Source organism: Strix uralensis, chromosome 27, assembly GCF_047716275.1.
Source record: "Strix uralensis isolate ZFMK-TIS-50842 chromosome 27, bStrUra1, whole genome shotgun sequence".
Classification (NCBI taxonomy): domain Eukaryota; kingdom Metazoa; phylum Chordata; class Aves; order Strigiformes; family Strigidae; genus Strix; species Strix uralensis.
The window spans coordinates 3,162,843-3,182,711 of NC_133998.1; the positions used below are offsets into that span (position 1 = coordinate 3,162,843).

The 19,869-nt window shown below is 50.9% G+C and overlaps 2 protein-coding genes across 11 annotated transcripts in view; both read left to right on the plus strand.

Moving 5' to 3' along the window:
* The window catches only part of RFX2 (regulatory factor X2), a 60,706-nt gene extending 46,258 nt beyond the window's left edge, over positions 1–14,448 (plus strand). For 9 of the 10 annotated variants that reach the window (XM_074851498.1, XM_074851505.1, XM_074851495.1 and 6 more), the window contains 12 exons: positions 157–338; positions 2,627–2,746; positions 3,849–3,964; positions 4,863–4,981; positions 5,306–5,418; positions 7,476–7,627; positions 8,536–8,633; positions 9,245–9,394; positions 9,794–10,002; positions 10,340–10,493; positions 12,171–12,213; positions 12,368–14,448. In XM_074851498.1, coding sequence (XP_074707599.1) covers positions 157–338; positions 2,627–2,746; positions 3,849–3,964; positions 4,863–4,981; positions 5,306–5,418; positions 7,476–7,627; positions 8,536–8,633; positions 9,245–9,394; positions 9,794–10,002; positions 10,340–10,493; positions 12,171–12,213; positions 12,368–12,477 — 1,566 coding nt within the window. In that variant the 3' untranslated portion in view covers positions 12,478–14,448. The remainder of the gene's footprint in view (positions 1–156; positions 339–2,626; positions 2,747–3,848; positions 3,965–4,862; positions 4,982–5,305; positions 5,419–7,475; positions 7,628–8,535; positions 8,634–9,244; positions 9,395–9,793; positions 10,003–10,339; positions 10,494–12,170; positions 12,214–12,367) is intronic. The other variant, XM_074851496.1, reaches the window with a different exon arrangement.
* A 2,423-nt stretch (positions 14,449–16,871) lies between these two features.
* LOC141935607 (la-related protein 6-like) lies at positions 16,872–19,107 on the plus strand. The gene is made up of 3 exons (XM_074852001.1): positions 16,872–17,038; positions 17,321–17,531; positions 18,088–19,107. Exons 1-3 carry the CDS (start codon positions 16,872–16,874, stop codon positions 19,105–19,107), a joined length of 1,398 nt encoding a protein of 465 aa, XP_074708102.1.
* Positions 19,108–19,869: the final 762 nt, after the last annotated feature.

Consider the following 19,869-nt stretch of genomic DNA (forward strand, 5'->3'; position numbering starts at 1 on the left):
TAACTTACAGAAATTAACTACCCAGCCTTAAGTTCTCTTGAACTCAATGTCAGATGGGCTCACCTGACGTTTAAGCATTGACATTGTTTGACACAGCCCGTTCCAGCCCTCTTTAGACTTTCATGTGTTCTTTATTTATGTTTTCCATACATAAAGCTCCAGTGGTTGTTGGACAACTACGAGACGGCGGAGGGCGTCAGCCTTCCCAGGAGCTCTCTCTACAACCATTACCTGCGGCACTGCCAGGAGCACAAACTGGATCCAGTGAACGCCGCTTCCTTCGGAAAACTGATCCGTTCGGTGTTCATGGGGCTGAGGACTCGCCGCCTGGGAACCAGGTTGGTAGGAATCTACATTTAAATAAAAAAAAAACCCTCCTACAACTTTTCTGATGCGTAGCGAGAACTTACCGAGCATCATTTAGCAGGCACAGGTCTTTCTTCTGAGATCTACGGAAACAACCAGCCATGATCTTGTGGGAAAAGAAATTGCTATTCTGAGGCACAGAAGTAATTTCTGTGTGTTGTGAGGCAAAGCTGCTTTCTCACTGTGAATCAGTGGTGTGAGAGGCTTGACAATACAGTTAATTTCAGACAGGCTCCAGGTCTGTGGTGGCAGTGCCTTCTCCAGCTGCACGGTGGAATTTGGTCTAAGTCCGCTTCCTAAGGAGTCTAAGAATATTTTATTTGAACCTAGGCTGCTTCTCATTCCATTCCTGTCTCAGAAAGATGACATAACTCATCTTCACAATTGTCACTGTCAGTTGCAGAGCCCAAAATTCTGGTGCTGTGAAACGGTTTCTCCGTTCAGTAAAGTTCCTCCATCACAGAACCTGTGCCCACGTCTTTGATGCAGACAAGCTGTACAGATGTAAATGTCTTTTTTCCTAAATACCCAAAGCAGCAGGCTGAATCTTGTGACAGAATCTTTTCTTTTAAAACATCAAAGATCCATATGATGTTACAACAAAAGCGTAACATAATAAAGCATACTTGCTGTAATTACATCTGTGCCCTTCAAGGGAGCATCCAAAGTGTCTGCACAGCTTTCACAACTGAGTTTGCATTTTATCCCAGCTTCTAATATAAAAAAAAGTAGCTAATACACTAAAGAAACAGTGATTGCTCTGATTTTGTAAGATTTTATAATACAATTCAAGATATTTGGACTTCTAAATGAGAACAAAACCAGATGTGTCCGGGGCATACCACAGCTGGAATCTGGAGGCAACAGTTTTAGGAAGAGCAGGGGAGAGTTTGGATTTCTGTAGATTGGTTCAAGTGCCAAAGCTCTGAAATAATTTCTTTAGAGGAGAGAAATTCTTTAATCCCATCAAGGATTAAAGAAAAAACAAACAAGCAAAAAACCCACTTAAAATTGCAGATGTGCAGACTGGGAAGGACACAGTAAACTTCAATAAATATGGAAATAGCTGTCCACCACTATTTTTGTATTCATTCATTTAGATTATAAATGCAGCTGTTATTTAATCTGCAGGCATTTCAAATCACTTAAGACATGGCCGAAGTGTACTTCATACCTGAGCTCTCAGTGTGTGTAAACCCCTTTGGCACAGGGACAAAGACTGAATGATTCAACTGTCCCCTTGAGAAGAGAAAATTCCCCCAACAAGGAAGAAGGGGTTAATTCTTTGACAAATATTCCTCTCTTAAATTTCTCTGTGTAGTTTTCCAATGGGAAGCATCTTTGGAATTAAGATGCCTTCAGACCCTGTCATAGTGACACAGCAAATGAATTTTAAGCAAGCCCAATGAGAGGGCTCTGGGGACCCTGCTGCTGCTCCCCTGGCTCGGTCCCCTCTTCCACTGAGGACTCAGCTCAGCCGTTGTTAGTGACAAATTGGCTAAAGCCAAGTTGGACATACTGTCGTCATGTATCCATGGCTGCATAATTGTCCTTCTCGCTCCCAAAAGCAGACGCTTGGGGACTAAAAAATTCCAGTTTGGTGGAAAAATTTAACTGACACATCTGTCTAATGGGATGGCAAGACATTCTCCTAAGGAGCATCTCAGCAGCTTTACTGACCAGCAAAGGAAAAAGAATTTTGCTTACAAACAGCTTTCAGTTTTTACAAAACTGCAAAAATGAGCAACTCCAAGAACAAAGCCACATCAAAGCCCGTTGCCATTGCTGTGAAAGTGCTGGCAACGGACAGACATTTTTCTTATCATAGTTGACTATTCAGTCAGGCTTATTTTATCCAAGTGTAGATAAAGATGGAAGTTTGTTTTTATGGAAAAAACAAATCCTTAAACCCAAATCAAATAGCAAAGTGTCCCCTGAGGTCTTTCTGTCATTCTGTTTAATAACACTTTGTATTGTAACACTTGTCTCTTCTTCTCCAGTTACCATGGGTTACTTGGAACAAACCTTGCTGGGTTTTAAATGTGGATGTCACTGAACTTTGTGACATGTGGTTTTAAATTTTATAGGGGATGATGGCATTCATTAGTTCAGCCATTCAAACAGTGCTTGGCAGCAAACCGACATATGCTGTAAGAAGTAGGGTGTATTGTCAAAACAAGCCTAAGAGTAAACTGCAGGGCTACAATGTCCCTTCCATTGACTAGCTTACACTGAGCAATTTCAACGCTGATACTTCCAGGGGAAACTCCAAATATCATTATTACGGGATCCGTCTAAAACCAGAGTCCCCGCTGAACCGCTTGCAGGAGGACACCCAGTACATGGCGATGAGGCAGCAGCCCATCCACCAGAAGCAAAGGTAGGTGCTCCCAGCGTCTTGGAGCTCGCGAGCCGAGGCCCCGCCGCTGCCGCGGGTGAGGGTCCTTTCCCAAAGAAAGCTGCAGACCCCATCCTGGGGCTTGGCTTGGCTTGGGGGCAAAGGCAGTGCAGGGGGATGGTTCAAACCCAAGTGGTGCTGAAGTGCGAGAGCTGAGCTGTGGAAGAGGGGGCTGCAAGTCTCTGGCTGCTCTCAGTAGTGGAAGGGTCTAAAACCAATTCTGGTAGATGCCCCATCCCTGGAAATGTTCAAGGCCAGGTTGGACGGGGCTCTGAGCAGCCTGCTTGAGTTGGAGATGTCCCTGCTCGTGGCAGGGGGTTGGACTAGAGGAGCTTTAAAGGTCCTTTCCCACCCAAACTATTCTGTGATTCTATGAAACGGTGTTTATCTGCCTATTCCATTTGCCAGCAGCTTGATTCAGCCTGCTGCTCCAGAGAATGCCACCGTATGTGGCACTTCCCCCTGCCTCCCCCTGACCCAGCCTCCCCCTGACCCAACTCTTTTAGGACCTCGGCCATGGAGTTATTTGTGCCAAATCAGTGTAAAGGGCTGGGGGGGGGCTTCTGTTGTGCTTGGGTGGGTTTTGTTTTTCGTTTGGGTCTTTTTTGTGCAAGTTCAGTAGCGCTGTGGTTAGTCTTGTGTCTGAGTAATTTTGAATACAAAAAACAACATGCAGGGGAATTTGGAATTGTCTCCTGGAAGCATGAACACTTCTGGTTCTTGCTGGAGTGAAGAAGGAGCAGAAGAATTTATTTCTTCAACTCCCAAACAGAAAGTAAATGCAAAAGTCAGCTCCCGAGACTGAGAGTCTGCCCTCTGACGCTCACTCCAGTTCTGCTTCTCATTTTCTGTTTTTCTTGGTGTCACCTTGGGCAAACATCTTAACCCCTTTAAATTCTGGCTTGGGGAGTGATTTTCAAAAGGAGGTTCTCATTTTCTCTCTCCAGTTAAGTAGGTGATATAAATGGTCAGCCCTCAAAATGCTGGCCTTGAATGTAGCCTCATGTCTGCCTGACTGTGTTGCAGATACCATGTATGTGTTTTCTGGTGCCTGTGTAAATCCTAAACCATGCTCTAAATTCAGGTATAGACCAGCACAGAAGATGGATGGCATGGCAGAGAGTGGGTCCAACAGTAACCCACACACCACACCGGAGCAATCGGTTGCTGCTCAAAGTCAACATCATCAGCAGTTCATAGGTGAGGGCACTGCTTATTAGGTATTATTAGATTTTTAGTATTCGATATCTCATATTTAAGCTTAAAACTTTAAGAGGAAGGACGGTCTTGTCCAGCAAGCCCTGGCTGTTCTGCATTTGTTTGCTTTTCTACAGTATCATATATTATACATATAGAATATATATTTTTTATATCTTGTAACGTCACACTTGCTAAGTTTATTTTCTAGCTCCTGTACCCACAGGAAGGCTTTTTCCTTGTGCCATCAGGTCTGTTGGTTCCCTCTTAGTATGTTTTTAATTCATCTGGTTTTACCCAAATCGTCTGGAAGGAGCGGAGGTCCTGAAGAGCCTTGCTAAGACAGGCAGCCAGCGGGAGAAGAGCGATTCTCTTCATGGCAAAGGCTGCAGAGGATCCGTACGGGCCTTCTCCTTGTGAGACAAACTCGCTGGCTCTGCTGGTCGTGGATCTGTGTGTCTCCATCATTCAAGCAGAGTTACCGAATCCCGGCCAGCTCTGAGCCTTCTCTGAAATACAATTGCTCCTGCTATGTTTGCTGTCCAATTATATTTTCCATTGTACTTTCAAAATACCAAAGTGACATTTTTCAGGCTTCGGAGAAAATCTAATGGGAAGCGTGGTAGATGAGGACAATGTATTCTTGTTTCTTTTATTACAGAGAGGAAAAAAAACATTTTCCTTTTCACACTGAATAAATGGGCTGCGGTTGTTTGCTTTTTGCCCAGTATAACAGCACGAATCAGGGAAAGTACTAGATTATCGGCCTTGTTTCTCCTGTTTCATCCCAATTGAAGCACAAAGGATAGCCACTGGTGACAGCAGCACCTTGTACTCATCTGCAGTCCTGCGTAACTGAGTGCTCCTCTCACCATCTTTCCCAATCTCTTTTTTCCCCTAGATGTAACTCATGTCTTTCCTGAGTTCCCAGCCCCTCATCTAGGTAACGTCCTCCTACAAGAAGGGGTCACCATGAATGATGTGAAAACTCTGCAGCTTCTTTACAGGCGACACTGCGAGGTGATTCTTTGGAATATTTTTAATTGATTGATTAATTGACGTGGGACGTAATTCGTGTGCTCATCTTATATCCTGCTCTTGGGCAGAGCTAGGATATCATAGGGAATGCTTGACTTGCTAGGTATTACAACTCAAATATTGCTCTCTATGTTATTTTTTTCATTGTGTGGTCTGTTTTATGTTATGTTGATTATTAAAACAATGCCCTTTCCATTATTTTTCTTGGAAATTATTTAATCTAAATGACAGCACATGAAATTTATGCTTACACTGTGTGACAGGACGCTAGCAGAGCAGCTAATGATTTGTGTTCTTTGTTGTTAGGCGACTTTGGATGTTGTAATGAATCTTCAGTTTCATTATATCGAGAAACTGTGGCAATCCTTCTGGAGTCCTAAAACACCATCTAGTGATGGCTCTACTGCCCTGCCAGCCAGGTACACTGCTGTGCTTTGGTTCTTTCTGAATGCTCCATTTTTCGGTGGTATTTTTTCTTTTAAAAATGCATGAAGTATTTCCAGCTTCATTAGGCATTTTGAGTGCTTTGTAGGACTTGAAAGTATTTACTTCCCTGCAGAATCATTACAAAGAGTGTCAGAAGTGTTTAATATCGTCAGGACCACACAAAGTTCAGACCTCTGAGGAAAGCATCTGCTCTGATTATGTACGTCTCTGTGCCTTATACCTCCTGTAACAAGCACTAATCCAAAATGCAGAGGTGAATGAGAGCAGGATGCTGATTTTGTACATGGTCATCAGGAGCAGTAACAAGTCCAAGCCATTAGGTATCGGTCTCCAGTGACATCTCGGGCTCTGAGATTTTACTGACATCTAGATTGACTCGCTTCTTTGGCTGGCTCTCCAGATCTTTAAGTGCCTCATGTTTTGAGACAGATAAAGGCAAACAAAGCTACTCTGATCTTTGTACTCCTGCCTGGTTTGTTGTTATTGCCTTTTCTTCATCCTTTGTGCATGGGTAGTCTGCTGCCAAGAGACAGCAGAATGGAAATAAGTGAAAACAGAGAAAATCAACAAGGTGTGAAGGTTTCTTCTTAAAATCTGTATTAAAAGTCTGTATTATCCACTTCTACTGATGATATACAGACATTTTATATTAAGAAGAAAAATGGTAGAAGTTTGAGTAATAGGCAAATACCCCATAATAATCTGTAGAATATGGCCCTGTTGTCCTCAGTAGATGTTACCCAACGGCTATTTTCCCGCAGAGGATGACTGCAGCTGTGTTTGATTGTTTCAGAATCTCTTTTAGTTTAGGGTGTATCTCCAAGGCATGTCACAACAGCACAGAGAGCTGTGCTAGGTACAGGTAGGCTCACTTGGATACTGGAGGCAGCATTTCTGCAGGGCTCTGGCTAAACCAGCCTGTCTCACTAAGGCTGTGTGCTCTAGCACCTCTCCATACCACGGCTAATAGCCGAGATGGGTAAATAAAGCACTCCCTCCCCTTGCTTTATATATATACAAATATAAACCTGAAATATTATCAAAGTGGCAAGCTGTTTGAAAGCATGATAAGATGCAGAATATGGTTCCACTTAACAGAAAGGTGAGGTACCTGATGACCAGTTTCTCCATGTGAGTGTTCTGGGAGTATGCCTGTGGAGTTCATTTGCTAAAACTGCCCAGGCAGAGGCTGTAAGTGCCTCTTTATAGTATGTCCAAGGCTTGGCTTTAATGGTTTTGATGTAATGCATGGGGAAAGTCCCTTCTGAATTCCCAGTTCCCAGCGTAGTGTGTGAGCAGCTCTGCTTTGATGCTCTGGCATTGCATTAAGGCTTTGGTTTCCTCTGTTTGCTGTTTAACCAAATATCTTATGCCATAACCGTGCAGAAAAAGTTTCCATACATCCACAAAGTGAAAATAATGCAAGCTTGATTGACCTCATTCAGTTAGAGACAATATGCTCTGTTCTCATCAAAACACCAGATATTTTTCCTTCTGTAAACGTTCAGCATTTGAAGGTGTTAAACACCTTGAAACCATTTATAGTATCTGTCAATACCGGATACTCTGCTCAAACAACATTTGCTGGAAACTTTGGGTCCCCACTGCTACAGCTGAGGAGGTTTAGAGCAGGGGGGAGAGGAGAGAGGTGTGAAGGTTTTGGAAATAGCTGGGTCTGTAAGGAGGAACCAGCTAAGCCTGTGTTTGCTGAAATGGCTGTACTGGAGTACAGTTCCCCTGTACACGTGAACGTGAGCGTGCGAAAGGCAGCCGAGACTGAGGGTGGGCGCAGCAAAGGCAGGCTGATTTGAGGGAAAACTGGTCAGAGCTCCGACCCCATGGACAGAGGGGTACTGGCAGAGTCAGACAAGACTTGTACAAACAATCAGATATTTCCTTTTGAAAGAAACATGAATGGCTTTTTTCTGCTGAAAACCGGGGTTAGAAATCAAGAGGAAGGGTGAATGCGCTGAATGCAAACCTGCTGCTGACTCTGCCTCCCTCCTCCCTCCTCCTCCTCCTCCTGCAGTGAAGAAGAACACGAAGGGACCCTCCCGAAAGATAAGCTGATCACTCTGTGCAAATACGAACCCATCCTCAAATGGATGAGAAGCTGCGATCACATCTTGTACCAGGCCTTGGTGGAGATTCTCATCCCAGACGTGCTCAGACCGGTGCCCAGTGAGTACCCTGCAGCGTGGCCAGGAGGGCAGGGCTGGTCCCGCCTCCCCGCTGGGCTGAGGCATTGGATGTTGTGTCTGACAAACAGCCATCCGTGACTCACTCGGTCTGGCTACCACTTGCCACAAAGATTTCCCTTGTAAAAGCTGATTTAGAGGTTTTTGTTTTGAATACAAGCTAAAATATTACGGCAACAGCAATATTCCTCCTGCAGCATTGCTCTGCATCGATGGTACTTTGTGGCCCCTGGAAATTCCTCTGCCTTTTAAAATTTGGTTTATTGTATATCCCATCTCCTGACTTTGGCTGGGAGTCAAGGTAAAAGCATAGGCTTAAGGCACAAGGAAGCACGGCTAATCCTTGTGAGATGTTTCCTTGGAGACAGTATCTTTGTTTACGTAGGACCGTCCTGTCCCCTACTGCACCTCCTGGAAATTTGGGGTCAACTTTTGTTTGGGAGATCAGCGATGGGATGTGGAGGGTTTTCTCTCTGATTCGGCTGCTCAGTGAAGTGTGTGTGTCAGTCTCCCCGAGGCCTCAGCTCTGCCCTACACTGGTCTGAGCAGTACTGGAAAGCCACGTCCCTCTGGGCTGCTGATGTCAGTGTACATGCTGGGGCATGTGTGGGTCTTTAAAGAGCATACTTCAACATTTGGAAAATGTTCAGAAAGACAATGAATAAGAAAAGGATAAGAAAGAATAAGAAAAATAAGAAAAGTTTGAGTAACAACATTAGAGAATGTGAAAAGTTTGAGTGCCTCTCAGGACCCAGCTGATTTCCTTGGTGCTAGATGGAGATCACAGCTAACCAGACCAGAGGCTGTGCTTTCCACAGCAGCCCTAAGCTAGAGAGTGGTGTCCAAAGATGATACGGAACAGCTCGTCTAACTCTGCAGACTTCTTTGCAGGCACACTTACACAGGCGATTCGTAATTTTGCCAAGAGTTTGGAAGGGTGGCTGATGAACGCAATGAGTGAATTTCCCCCCGAGATTGTCCAGACCAAGGTGAGCAGGGGGAGCGCGTTGCAGGTCAGGGATATGAACTGAGTGTGTGTGTGTGCGTGTGCGTGTTGCAGTTTTCCACAGCGATTGGAAATCTCTGCCGGGGTTTGGCTACATGTACTCCAGACTAGCACGGTGTAATGAATAATTATGAACCAAAATCAGCAAGGAGTGGGAGGACAGGTGGGGCAATTCCTTTGTTCCAGAGGTGAATGATGCTCTGTCCACTGAGCCATTCTTGCGTCCTGAAATTGCAGATAAAGCTTTGTGGAAGAAAATCTCTGCACTGGAATGAGACTGTCCTACTAGAAAGCTCAGGGACACCTCATGGACCAAAGGGCATTGCAGAGACTGAGCCTAAGGCTCCCACTCCACCTCTCCTAAAGCTGTGGATTGTTGCAGCCTGTTCTCACTTTGCTGGTCTCTGCTGGAGGCAGAGCGTGAAAACCCGGTAGTTTAAAGAAAAGAAATGCAGAGGCTGGTTTGCAAGAAGCAGAAGTGCTGCTCTGTTACCCCAGCTGATGTGTGCTGTGTGCTTGAGCTCAGCGTTGGGAAGACTTTGCCTTCCGGCTCCGTGGCCTCCCGCTCGCGGTGCCCTGCGTGCTGTGTTGCAGGTTGGGGTCGTGAGTGCCTTCGCGCAGACGTTACGGAGATACACGTCCCTGAACCACCTGGCTCAGGCCGCCCGTGCCGTGCTGCAGAACACTTCCCAGATAAACCAGATGCTCAGCGATCTCAATCGGGTCGACTTCGCCAACGTGCAGGTAACTTCTGGTACCTTTTCCTAGGTCATGTTGTCTAGAACTGGGACTCTACAATGAGGTTGTCTGCCTGTAACCAGCATCTTATTTCTAATACTAAAAAGCAATTAATTGAACAATTTAACAGGTTTGGTGTTACTTTTCCAGGTAAGTTTGCCATCTTACTGCGAACAGTGGAGAAGGTACCAAAGAACTTCTGTAAGAAGTGGTGCTACCACCAACAGTGTAGTCCTAGTAATAATATTGTATGGTGGTCTGGACCATACCTCCTGGTGGGAGGAGACATGATTCAGAGCTGGTTTGGAGTCCTTGTCTACTAGAAATGAAGTTGAATTCCTGGCTTGGGATGCAACAACCATGCGGGCTTGGCATGAGTAACTGTCAACCCTTCTTCCTGAGCAGGAGCAAGCCTCGTGGGTGTGCCAGTGCGAGGAAGGCATGGTACAGAAGCTGGAGCAGGATTTCAAGCTCACTCTGCAGCAGCAGAGTTCTCTGGACCAGTGGGCTAGTTGGCTGGATAACGTTGTTACACAAGTCCTGAAGCATCACGAGGGCAGTCCCAGCTTCCCCAAGGCAGCCAGGCAGTTCCTGTTGAAATGGTCTTTCTATAGGTACATTTTCTTTCTCGTTTTGGAAATATTTCTGCATCGGGCTTAGGGCATGTAAACAGCTCCTTGGAAAGCCAAGGCCAAGTTCTTTACTCCCATGCAACTCTGGTTAACTGTTGCTCTGTCCTGGTACAGGAGGGAGCATTGTGTCTCCTGTGTCATTTCAGGATGGGGATAGGATGCTCCATCAACTAATTTCTTAAAGGGCTTTGATACTCTTGGGTTAGAGGTAGAAACAGAGCACTGTGTCACTCAGTACCTTCAGGGACAAGAACTCACATCAGCCGTGATGCAAGTGTAAAACACAACCCAAATATTTTGTTTCCCGGCCATTTTCCAGCTCCATGGTGATCCGTGACCTCACCTTGCGCAGTGCTGCCAGCTTTGGTTCCTTCCACCTGATTCGCCTGCTCTATGATGAATACATGTTTTATCTGGTAGAGCATCGTGTTGCCCAGGCAACAGGGGAGACGCCGATTGCTGTAATGGGAGAGGTGAGAATTGTTTGTTCCCTAGAAACAAACCCAAACTAAGTAGTGCTTGAAGAAATACAGTTGGTTCACAAACCACACCATGTCCTGAACATGTTTTTATAACCATCCTTGCCAAAAGATTTACTGGGTTGTTTTGAGTGCCTGGCACAAGGATCCAGCTCCTCGAGCATCTTGGCTCACTGATACCTGAAGTGATGGGTTTTGGGGCAGTTGAGCATCAGCTGGGCTTTGGAGGCCTGGAGGAGGGAGGAAAAGGATCACCCCACTTCTCTCCATGACTTGTGGGTACCAACCTGACTTTGGGGTTCCTGCCAGAGCAAAGTCCCATCAAACACAAAAACTAAACCAAACAAAAAAAGGTCCAAAAGTTACTTTCCCTGTAACTTTCAGTGGTACCGTTCACTGAACTTCTTCAGGCCTCTGCAAGCTCCAGAGTTCCATGCACAGTCAGCCACACTCTCCATTTTTGACTTGAAGAGAAATGATGGGTTGTTTGTGTTTTTTGGGGGGATTGTTGGGGGTTTTTTTTTAGCAAATCAGACAGTAAATCTGGTTCCTGGCTTGCAGGCAGGTCCTGTCCTGCCTAGCTGAAACCACATCCAATTTTTCGCTCTGAAATGCACAGATTTAAAAGCCCCTGATCAACCTGTGACAGCAGTATAGAAACTACTGTTAGATTAAAACCGATCTCATTTGCTCCTTGGAGCTCGTGCTGTTTTCTTCCTTCCACGGAGCTCATGCAGGGGAGCCAGACAAATCAACTACATGCCTTTTGCTTTCCCTTCCCCTCCTGTTGGACCCGTGCTGTTGCACCAAGTCAGCAGTGCTGCAAGTTCTCACTATTCCCTGCAAAACCTCTGTCTTTATTGATATTAAAGGAACATGAAAGGCAGAGAGTGGCTTCCAGCTGTGGGAGGCTTTCATCCTTCAGGTTTTGCCTTCCCTTCATTAAACTCTTGCAATATTTCTGTTCTCCAGGAGGAGGCTGATTCTTCCCAGCAAAAGAGGATGAATTGTGTCCTTCCATTTCCACTGCTGGTTTTATAACTCCTGTTCTCCTCAGTTCCTTCTGCTGCCCAACTTTGCATGACTTTTCAGCATTATTGTTACAGCAATTTAGTGTTTCAGACCTTATCACAGAGGGATACAACACATCTCCAGAACCAAATATATTCCCAGCTCTCTAGTTACGCTTGGCACCGTGGCCTTGCAAGCCAAAGCACTCTCCTGACGTGAATGCAAAGGCTTGGCAGAGAGTTGCAGAGAGGTGGAGTGGTGGTCAAGTCCCAGGAGAGGTGAATAGCTGGCGTGTCTGAGCACTCTCCTTGACAGATGCAGAGGGCTGGAGAAAAGGCACCATCCTTTGGTCTGGGGCAGCACTTGGCCTTAACTTGGGAGATCAAAAAATTTCTCCCTTCATTCCAGAGCTCGATCCTGCCCTGGATTGTTGTGAGTGGTGTTTGCCCAGAGGTTTTAATGGCAGCGACAGACTTTTCCCCAAAACACAGGGTTGGTTTTGCTTTCTGCTCTTCACCACCGGCACTGCTGATGCTTGTGGGTTCTCCTGAGCCCTTAAGCTGCTTGTTAGAATTGCTTGGAAATAGATGCCAACTTGCAGATCTGGCGCCTTCAGTCTCCAATAAGCCTCACTTACCTTGAAACTCCTTTTTCTTTCAGTTTGGTGACCTCACATCCCTGTCCCCAACACTGCTGGACAAAGGTACTTCCTCTCCCTCAAGGGAAGTCCTGCTGGGTCAGGGTTGAGTCGCTGTGGGAGGGGGAACCTCGTGCTGACTCTTCCACCCGGCTCTGTTGGGGAAAAGACCCTCTTCCCCTCCGGTCACCACTCTCATGCTGAGACCTGTCCTTTGCAGATGACATTAGTGACCTGGGCAGCGAGGTGGACACAGACTCCCGGCGCCTGGGGGAGCCGCTGGTGAAAAGGGAACGCAGCGACCCTGGCCACTCGCTGCAGGAGATCTGAAACGGGGACTCGGCTTTTCTCCAGCTGGATGAAGACATCCGGAGCCAGGTTTGACAGTCGCAAGCCTGAGCCTCCCCGTATCTGCGTTATTAGTGCCTCTTAGTTTCTCTTTATGTTTACTTGTGTTTGAGGATGGGCTCCAGGGGTGAGCTCGGGTGGGTGGTGGGACAGGGCTGGTGTGGCCGCCTGCTCTCCTCCAGCGTGAGAGGGCAAAGGTCCAACGTCTGCTGCCGAGCGATGGAAGCCTCCATGGTGAGCAGCGGATCGGATGTGCCTGGCTAGGAGAGGCTGTCCTCCTCTCCAGCCCGAGCGAGCCGGGCCAACGAGGCTTTCTCTTTCAGGGAAGGTGGTTTGGGTTTCTTCCCCACTTCTCAGACTTCACTGTGATACAAACTTGAACCAATCAGTGCCCAAGAAGAAGGAAAATTACCTGACCCTTCTCCTGCAGCCTTTCAAGACAAGCTGTCCTGGCTCTGGCTTTGCCAAATCACTCGTACCGGGGAGCGCGGGACAGCACGTCTCTCTTGTACCCGCCTGGGGAGAGGGCTCCAGGCTGGTCCCGGTGGAGTGGTGCACGTGCAGGCTCTGGGACCGACACGTCCACGTTCTGGGACTGCGGGACGAGCGTTCCCAGCTGCTCTCGTGTCTCCCCAGCCTGGCGTTTCATCGCTGCTCCGCGAGTGCTCCTGGGACACTGTCAGGACAACTCAAGATACCAAAGGACTCTGAGGAAGCAGCAGCTGGTCGCAACGTGCGTTCGTTGCCCCCTGCGCTCTGATGCCCGTGGACGATCCCCGGGCGATCCCCAGCCTCACCAGGGTACCCAGGCAGAGGGGAGCTGGTCCCGTGTCCAGGATTTTGTAAAATTCTCGCTGATGTCCTGCTAAAATGTTGAAGGTGGGGTGCAGCTGCCTGCGGAGCTGCGTCCGGAGGGCGAGGGTGTGCGACTGCAGTGCCTTAGGGTGGGCCGGCGTGCCTGCTTCCCCCCGCTCTGGGCGAGCCGGCGCAGCTCGGACTCTGATAAAACAGCCCGTCCCGTGTGGCAGCGTGGGGCTGTCACGGGCCCCGGGTGTGCTCAACACTACGGGGGCGTTTCCCCTTGCTGAATTGCTTTGCCTTCTCCAGCGTCGTTGTGGTGGTGGCTCCCGTAGGGCTGAGCTGGGGGAGCTTCTGCCCCAGCGGGGTTTTATTTTCCTTTTCCATGTGCTGTGGGGTCTGGGCTGATGTGGACTACAGGGCAGAGGAGGGGGGTGGAATCTGTCATCAAGCCAAGGTGCAAAACAAAGCCCTGGGGCAAATCTTTCTGTGAATAAAGGCCGTGTCATAAATAGCTTTTATTATTATTATTTCTAATGATACAGTATTTGATGTGAGCTTTTCCAGGGGTCTCGTGTACATTTGCATATCAGAGTATACTCTATCCAAATATATTATTTACTCATTCCAAATGGTACTAAGGTAGCTGTGACACTTTAAAAAATATTGCTAATTGAAAGTAAAAAGAAAGTGTGTGTAGTGGCACATCTTTCCCTCTTACTGTCCCGTGCTGTTGTCTGTCAGGGTGATGTTTGTCTGTATATGTCTCATATTGAAGTAGCAGGAGACAAGTGAGAAAGCCGGATTTATCTGTAAATAATGACAATGAATACTCCCTGGGTCAGAGTCTGCACTTCAGATCCTGCTGATGAGATAAGATTGTCTAAAAAAACAACTGAGCAACAAAGTCTTAAACTCCCCTGCTCCCACTGAGTGTGATATTAACTTCAGCTGGTGCATTGGCTCTTCTTTGCAGCCACTTCCGACCGAACCCAGCCACCTTCTGCTTACCACGGACGTGCGAATGAGATGCTCTGGAGCTCTGCAGCACTGTGCCAGGAGTCTGGATAACCACCTAAACCCGAAATGCACAAAATTCCCAGCTAAACCCGAATAGCAATAAACATATATCAAATGCTCAGGCCTGTACAATAATTGTTGTGGTCCCATTTTTTCTTTAATCACTGGAAGGAGATGTCAGGCAGATGCTGCAGCCCTGCAGCGTCGGGGGGAGATGCAGGAGCTGCCCCGTGCAGTCTAATTAAAGCAGTTTTTGGGCAGGGATGTGGTGTCTGCAGGAAGGCAGATTCACCTCGAAACAGCAGCTGGTTTGTAGGGGTAACGTGCCCATCACACCAGTGTTCGTGGAGGGGAGAAGAGGCTGAAAGGTCGGGCTGCTGCTGAGCACGGGGCCACGAGAAGCATTTTCTAATTACGCTTCCAAACTAATTGTGGAGGATGGGAGCAGTGGGACAGGGATGTGACAAGTGACAGATAATCCTGCTCTGACCCCTTGGGAAGGGGAAGGTTTAGCCTCGGCCCCTCTTCCCCCCATGTCTTTACCTCCCTCTCCCTCTGGGTTATGCCTGGTCTTGCAGGGATGGCTGGACCCGCCTGAGCCTCTTCCTTTGGATCCTGAGGCTCAGGGCTGGAGCAAGGGGGTTATTTCTCCCTGGCTCCCTGGGGGGCCGAGCAGCAGCTCCTGACCCCGAGCATACCTGACTGCGAGGGGAAAGCAAAGCGCAGCTCAAAATGATCCCGTTAAACCCCCCCAGCTCCGGTTTGCCTCTGGCCCCATCACCCCTCCTAGATGGGCAAATCCCTGCAGGGAGTTCGGTGCGGGGGGGCTGGGCTGGGGAGCCGCCGGGCCCCGCGGTGGGACCCCGGGGGAGGCTGGGGGAGGCTGGGCTGCCTGCGTGGCCCCTTGACAGGGACAGGGAGCACCCGCCGTGGGCGAGGGGTGGGTTGCAGCACCGTCACCACGCGTGATTCCAGCCAACACGCGTGATTCCAGCAGAGAGACAACTCGGGATGGTGGTGAGGGGGGGTTTAGCCCTGGGGTGTCCTGACTGGTGGTGGATCTGCCTCCTGGGCAGATTCAGGTGATGGGTGTCCTCGTTGTCACCTGCCACCAAGTGCCACCACCCTTCAGGGACCGTGGCTGCTCCCAGCTCCTGTGCCAGGCGGCTCTTGGCCACCTCTCCCATCCCAGGACTTCTCTTCCACCCACCATCTCACCACCACCCAGTTCCCAACCAGCAGAGAAAGCTGGAGGGGGGGGTGGCAGGGGTGGGGTGGTGACACCAAGTGCACCAACCCCAGGGAAACCAGGGGAGCGTGACATCCCGGGAGTGCTTTGGGGTTGTCAGTCCCTGTGACTCGTCCCACAGGGATGAGCTTCGAGCTGGACAGTGCTGCACAGCCCAGGGGTCATTGGGAGCAGCCCCGTGTGACTGGGGCAGGGGGGCTCAAGGTGAAGGTGTGACGAGCCCTTGGCCAGTCTTTGTGGCCACAGGGCACAGAGAAATGTCAGCTAAACCCCAGGTCTGAGGGTCGGCCAGGCCAGGCTCCCAGCTTTGACCTCTCCAGACGGCAGCTCTGGTTCACAGCCCCTCTGCAGCCCCCCCACCCCATGCCCTGACATCACCCCCCACTGCTCTGACAGCCATGTCCTCACCTCCGTTGCCCTCCCGCTGCTGCCCAACGTGGGGCACAAGCAACGGGGATGAGTTTCATCCTGGACCTCCTTCCCCATCCCATGCTGAAGCTATGGGCTGTCCTGCCCTGCAGTGTCACCCCCTCCCAGGGGGCCCACGCCCTTCCCTGGGCTTCACCCCCTTCTTGGGGCTCTTCTGCTGCCCCTCATTGGGGTGGGGGGTATTTCTGCAGGAAGAAGGACCTTTGCTCATCAGCAGGCAGCATGAGGTGCCCAAACAGTGCCCTGGCCTGAGCCCTCCCTCCACTTCCACGTGACTGTTACTGTCCCCGTGCAAAACAGAGAAACTGAGGCACAGACTGAGATGCCTCATGGCAGCAGTTCGCTGCCCCGCTGGGTATCACGGGGTGCTGGTACCTCTGCTCCTCCTCTGCTGGCCTGGCCTGGCCTGGCCGGGCCGGGCTCCACACTCGCTGCAGGAGGAGCCCGGCTGCTCCCGGGGCTCAGCTGGGACCATTTAACCTGCAGATTGGTTTCACCTGGAGCCTGGTGGGTCTTGGTGGGGGCAGGTCCATGACCACCCTCTGGGACTCTTCCTGGGTGGCTGCTCTTATAAGCCAGCAGTCTACTTGCTCTTAGGGCTTTTTCTTTCTTTCTTTTCCTTTCTTTTCACTTTGTATTTAGGAGTTAGTTTGGAGGTGGGGAGGATCGGGGCCTGCTGCTGGCAGGGCTCTAGGATGTAGTGCCAGGATTTTCCACCCTCTGCAGCGCTGCCAAGCAGGTAAGGGCACAGCAAGGAGCTGCCTGACTCCCCTGTCCCTGGGCTGGGGGTGGGGGCTACAGCTCAAAGCAGGGCTCTGCCCACGGTCAGGATGTGTCCCAGCACTGTCCTTCTCCTGTGTAATGTCCCAGATGAAGGATGATGTCGTCACATGGCTCTGGGGTGGCCCTAGGGCTCGGTTCCCCACCCAGCTGCAGCACCCCTCTGCCAATGCAAAGAAATTCCTTCCCAGCACTGCATCTCCTCTCACCACGGAGCCGCTCCTTTGCCCTGCTCAGCCAGAAGGATTTCTTTAAGAGCTTCGATGGGTATGTGGCTGCTGGGATGTGTATGAGGGTTGAGTCCTGATCTTGCCTCCTGTATGTCTCCAAGGGAACATGTCCCTTGTCTGGGATGGGTCCAGTTTCATGTCCCAGCACCAGGAGGCTCACAGTGTGCAGACTGGTGTTGCTCCCCTGTAGCCAGGGTGAAGCTGATGGCCCTGGGTCTCACTGGTGTCTCTGCTATCTGCACTGTTGTGGCTGGGACTGGGCAGTGCTGCACATCCCAAAGGCCACCAGCTCACACCTGTGTCCCTGCTGCTCTGCCAGGAGCCTCTGTGACACAAGTGATGCTTTGGGGAATGATCTGTTGGGCTGCAACTGCTCCATGCCCGACCCGCAGCTGGTCCGGAGGATTGTGTCCCAGGTGGAGTTCTACCTCTCTGATGAGAATCTGGCCAAGGATGCTTTCCTCCTGAAACACGTCCAGAAGAACAAGATGGGCTTCATCAGCATCAAACTGCTGACGTCCTTCAAGAAGGTAGGCAGCCCATGGCACCGGCCAGCTGGGGTGGGGAATGGCCTTCATGTGGAGGATGTCGGGGTGTCTGGGTGTGCTCTGGCTGTCTCTGGTGGGGTGTACGGGGAGGTCCAGGCTCCCCTCAGGCTGTCTGTATCCCAGTGAAGTGCTGATGGTGCAGAGCTGGGCTCTGCTCTTTGCCTTCAAAGTGCTGCAGCAGTTCTCCAGCCAGGGAGGGTGGCTGGGAAAGCGGTGAAGTCCTCAAACCAACCCCAGGGCTGGATTCACCTCTTCCACCCATGATCCCCCCAGGCTGCTTTGGGAGAGAGATCATTGCTTCACTGAAATCTGCAGGGAAGTGCTGGTGGTGTGATGTACAGGAAAGCTGCAGCTTGTTGTCACAGTCCAGGGGGCACTGGGGACCTTCTGCGCACCCCAGAGTTGTTCATGTGAAAGGGGGATATTGCCTTGCTGTGACCTCAGGCTGATGGGGTTGCAGCCTGCCTGGAGGATGGGTTTAGAGTGGTCCCTGCCTGGGGAGACTCACAGGGACACGGTGGCCCCCTCTCTCCTGCAGGTGAAATATCTGACGCGTGACTGGCGGCTCACGCTCTATGCCCTGCAGTTCTCGGAGCTGCTGGAGGTGAATGAGGAGGGCACTAAAGTGAGGCGGCGGGTCCCCATCCCCGAGTCCCTCCTGAGCATCCCCCCCAGCAAACTGCTGCTGGCCTGGGAGCTGCTGCCCCAGGAGCAGGACATGCTGCTGCCACTCCAGAAGAATTTCCTTGAGACCATCACGAGGATGTTCACCCCCTTTGGTGCCATCACCTCCATCCGCATCCTGCGGCCGGGCCGCAAGCTGCCCTCGGATGTGCGGAAATACACGTCGCGCTTCCCCGAGCTGCTGAGCAAGTGCTGTGCGCTGGTGGAGTACGAGAGCCTGGAGAGCGCCCGCAGGGCCTTTGAGGACCTCGGTCGCCAAAGCCACCCAGGTGGGGAGAGCATCAGGGTGGTCCGGCTCTGCGGGAAGGGCTCCAAGAAGAAACCTGGGGCCAAGAGGGAGGTGGTGGAGGAGCTGGTGGACCGGCTGGGTTGGAAGGCAAAGACAGCAACGACAACCCTCCCCTACGACGTTGGGGACTCCCTGCTCTGCAGCTCTCTGAAGATGGACAGTGCCCCAACGTCACTGTCCCTCCTGAACAAGGACCCCTCGGCACCCGCCTGGCCCGACAGCGATTTCAAGCCCAGCGACTTCAAGCCCAGCAACTTTGGCAACGCCTTCACTGGATCGCTCCTCACCAGCAAAGTCTTCCCTCCGCTCGGGACAGGCTTGGGCACCAGCAGCTGCTATGGCCTCTGCTCCAGCACCGAAAGCCACCGTGGCTGTGGCTGGGGGAGCGGGGTGGGTGCCTGGGCACCCTGGTGCAGCAGCCCTGCTCCTGATGCCAAACCTCCTCCCGAGATTCCCCTGGAAGCGAAGAGGGTGCCTGAGCCCTTTGGCCGGTGGGACGGGGTGCTTCGCCTGCCCCGTGGCCCCGATGGCACCAAGGGCTTCTACAGCAGCACTGGGAGAGGAGAGCTCGTCCTTCAGCACTGAGACTCCTTTGTGTTTGGGGCTTTTTCTTTTCTCTTGTTTTCCTCCCTTCGAGCAGAACAACTCTCCGTGGCCCCCAAGAGCTGCAGGTGGTGGCAGTGCAGCTGCTCCAGGGGACAGGAGTTTTGGGGCAAGGCCGATGCTTGGGGCAGGTCAGCGTGCGAGGCGAGATGCTGAGCAGCAGCGGCACCGGGAGCTGCGCCGCGCCGAGCTGACGCCGACGGGCCTGCGCCTGCCCGGGGTACAGAGCAGGTCCCCCACCCCAGCGGCATCACTCAGACTGCCCTAAGGAAGGGGCTCAGCTCCCCAGCCAACCCCCAGTGCTGGGGGACTGCCCCAATGGGGACCTCATCCTGCACCATTGGGCAGCCAGGCCTGGGGAGCTGAGGCCATTTCCCCTTGGGCCCAGGTTGTGGAGCTCGGGTGGGAAACGGGCAATAAAGAGACATGAATTTTCCAGGCACTTCTGGGCTTGTGCAGTGATTTTTTTTTTTTTTTTTTTTCCTTATTCTATTTTGCCCATGGCCCAGTCTTGTGCCTGCCCAGGGTGCAGCCAGGCCAGGGGAGGAGGGTCCCAGCCTGGCCGGCAGCTCCCTCCCTGGCCGTTCCTGGGGTGATTTGGGGTTCTTTTGCTGCGGCAGCGAGGCGATGCCGGGCTGCGGAGCGGGGTGGGAGGTGAGGAAGGGCATGAAGGTCTCGAGGCTGGAAAGGGCTTTGCAGCGAGCCCTGTCCCCGCGGGAGGGGACGCTGGTTGTGTTCAGGACG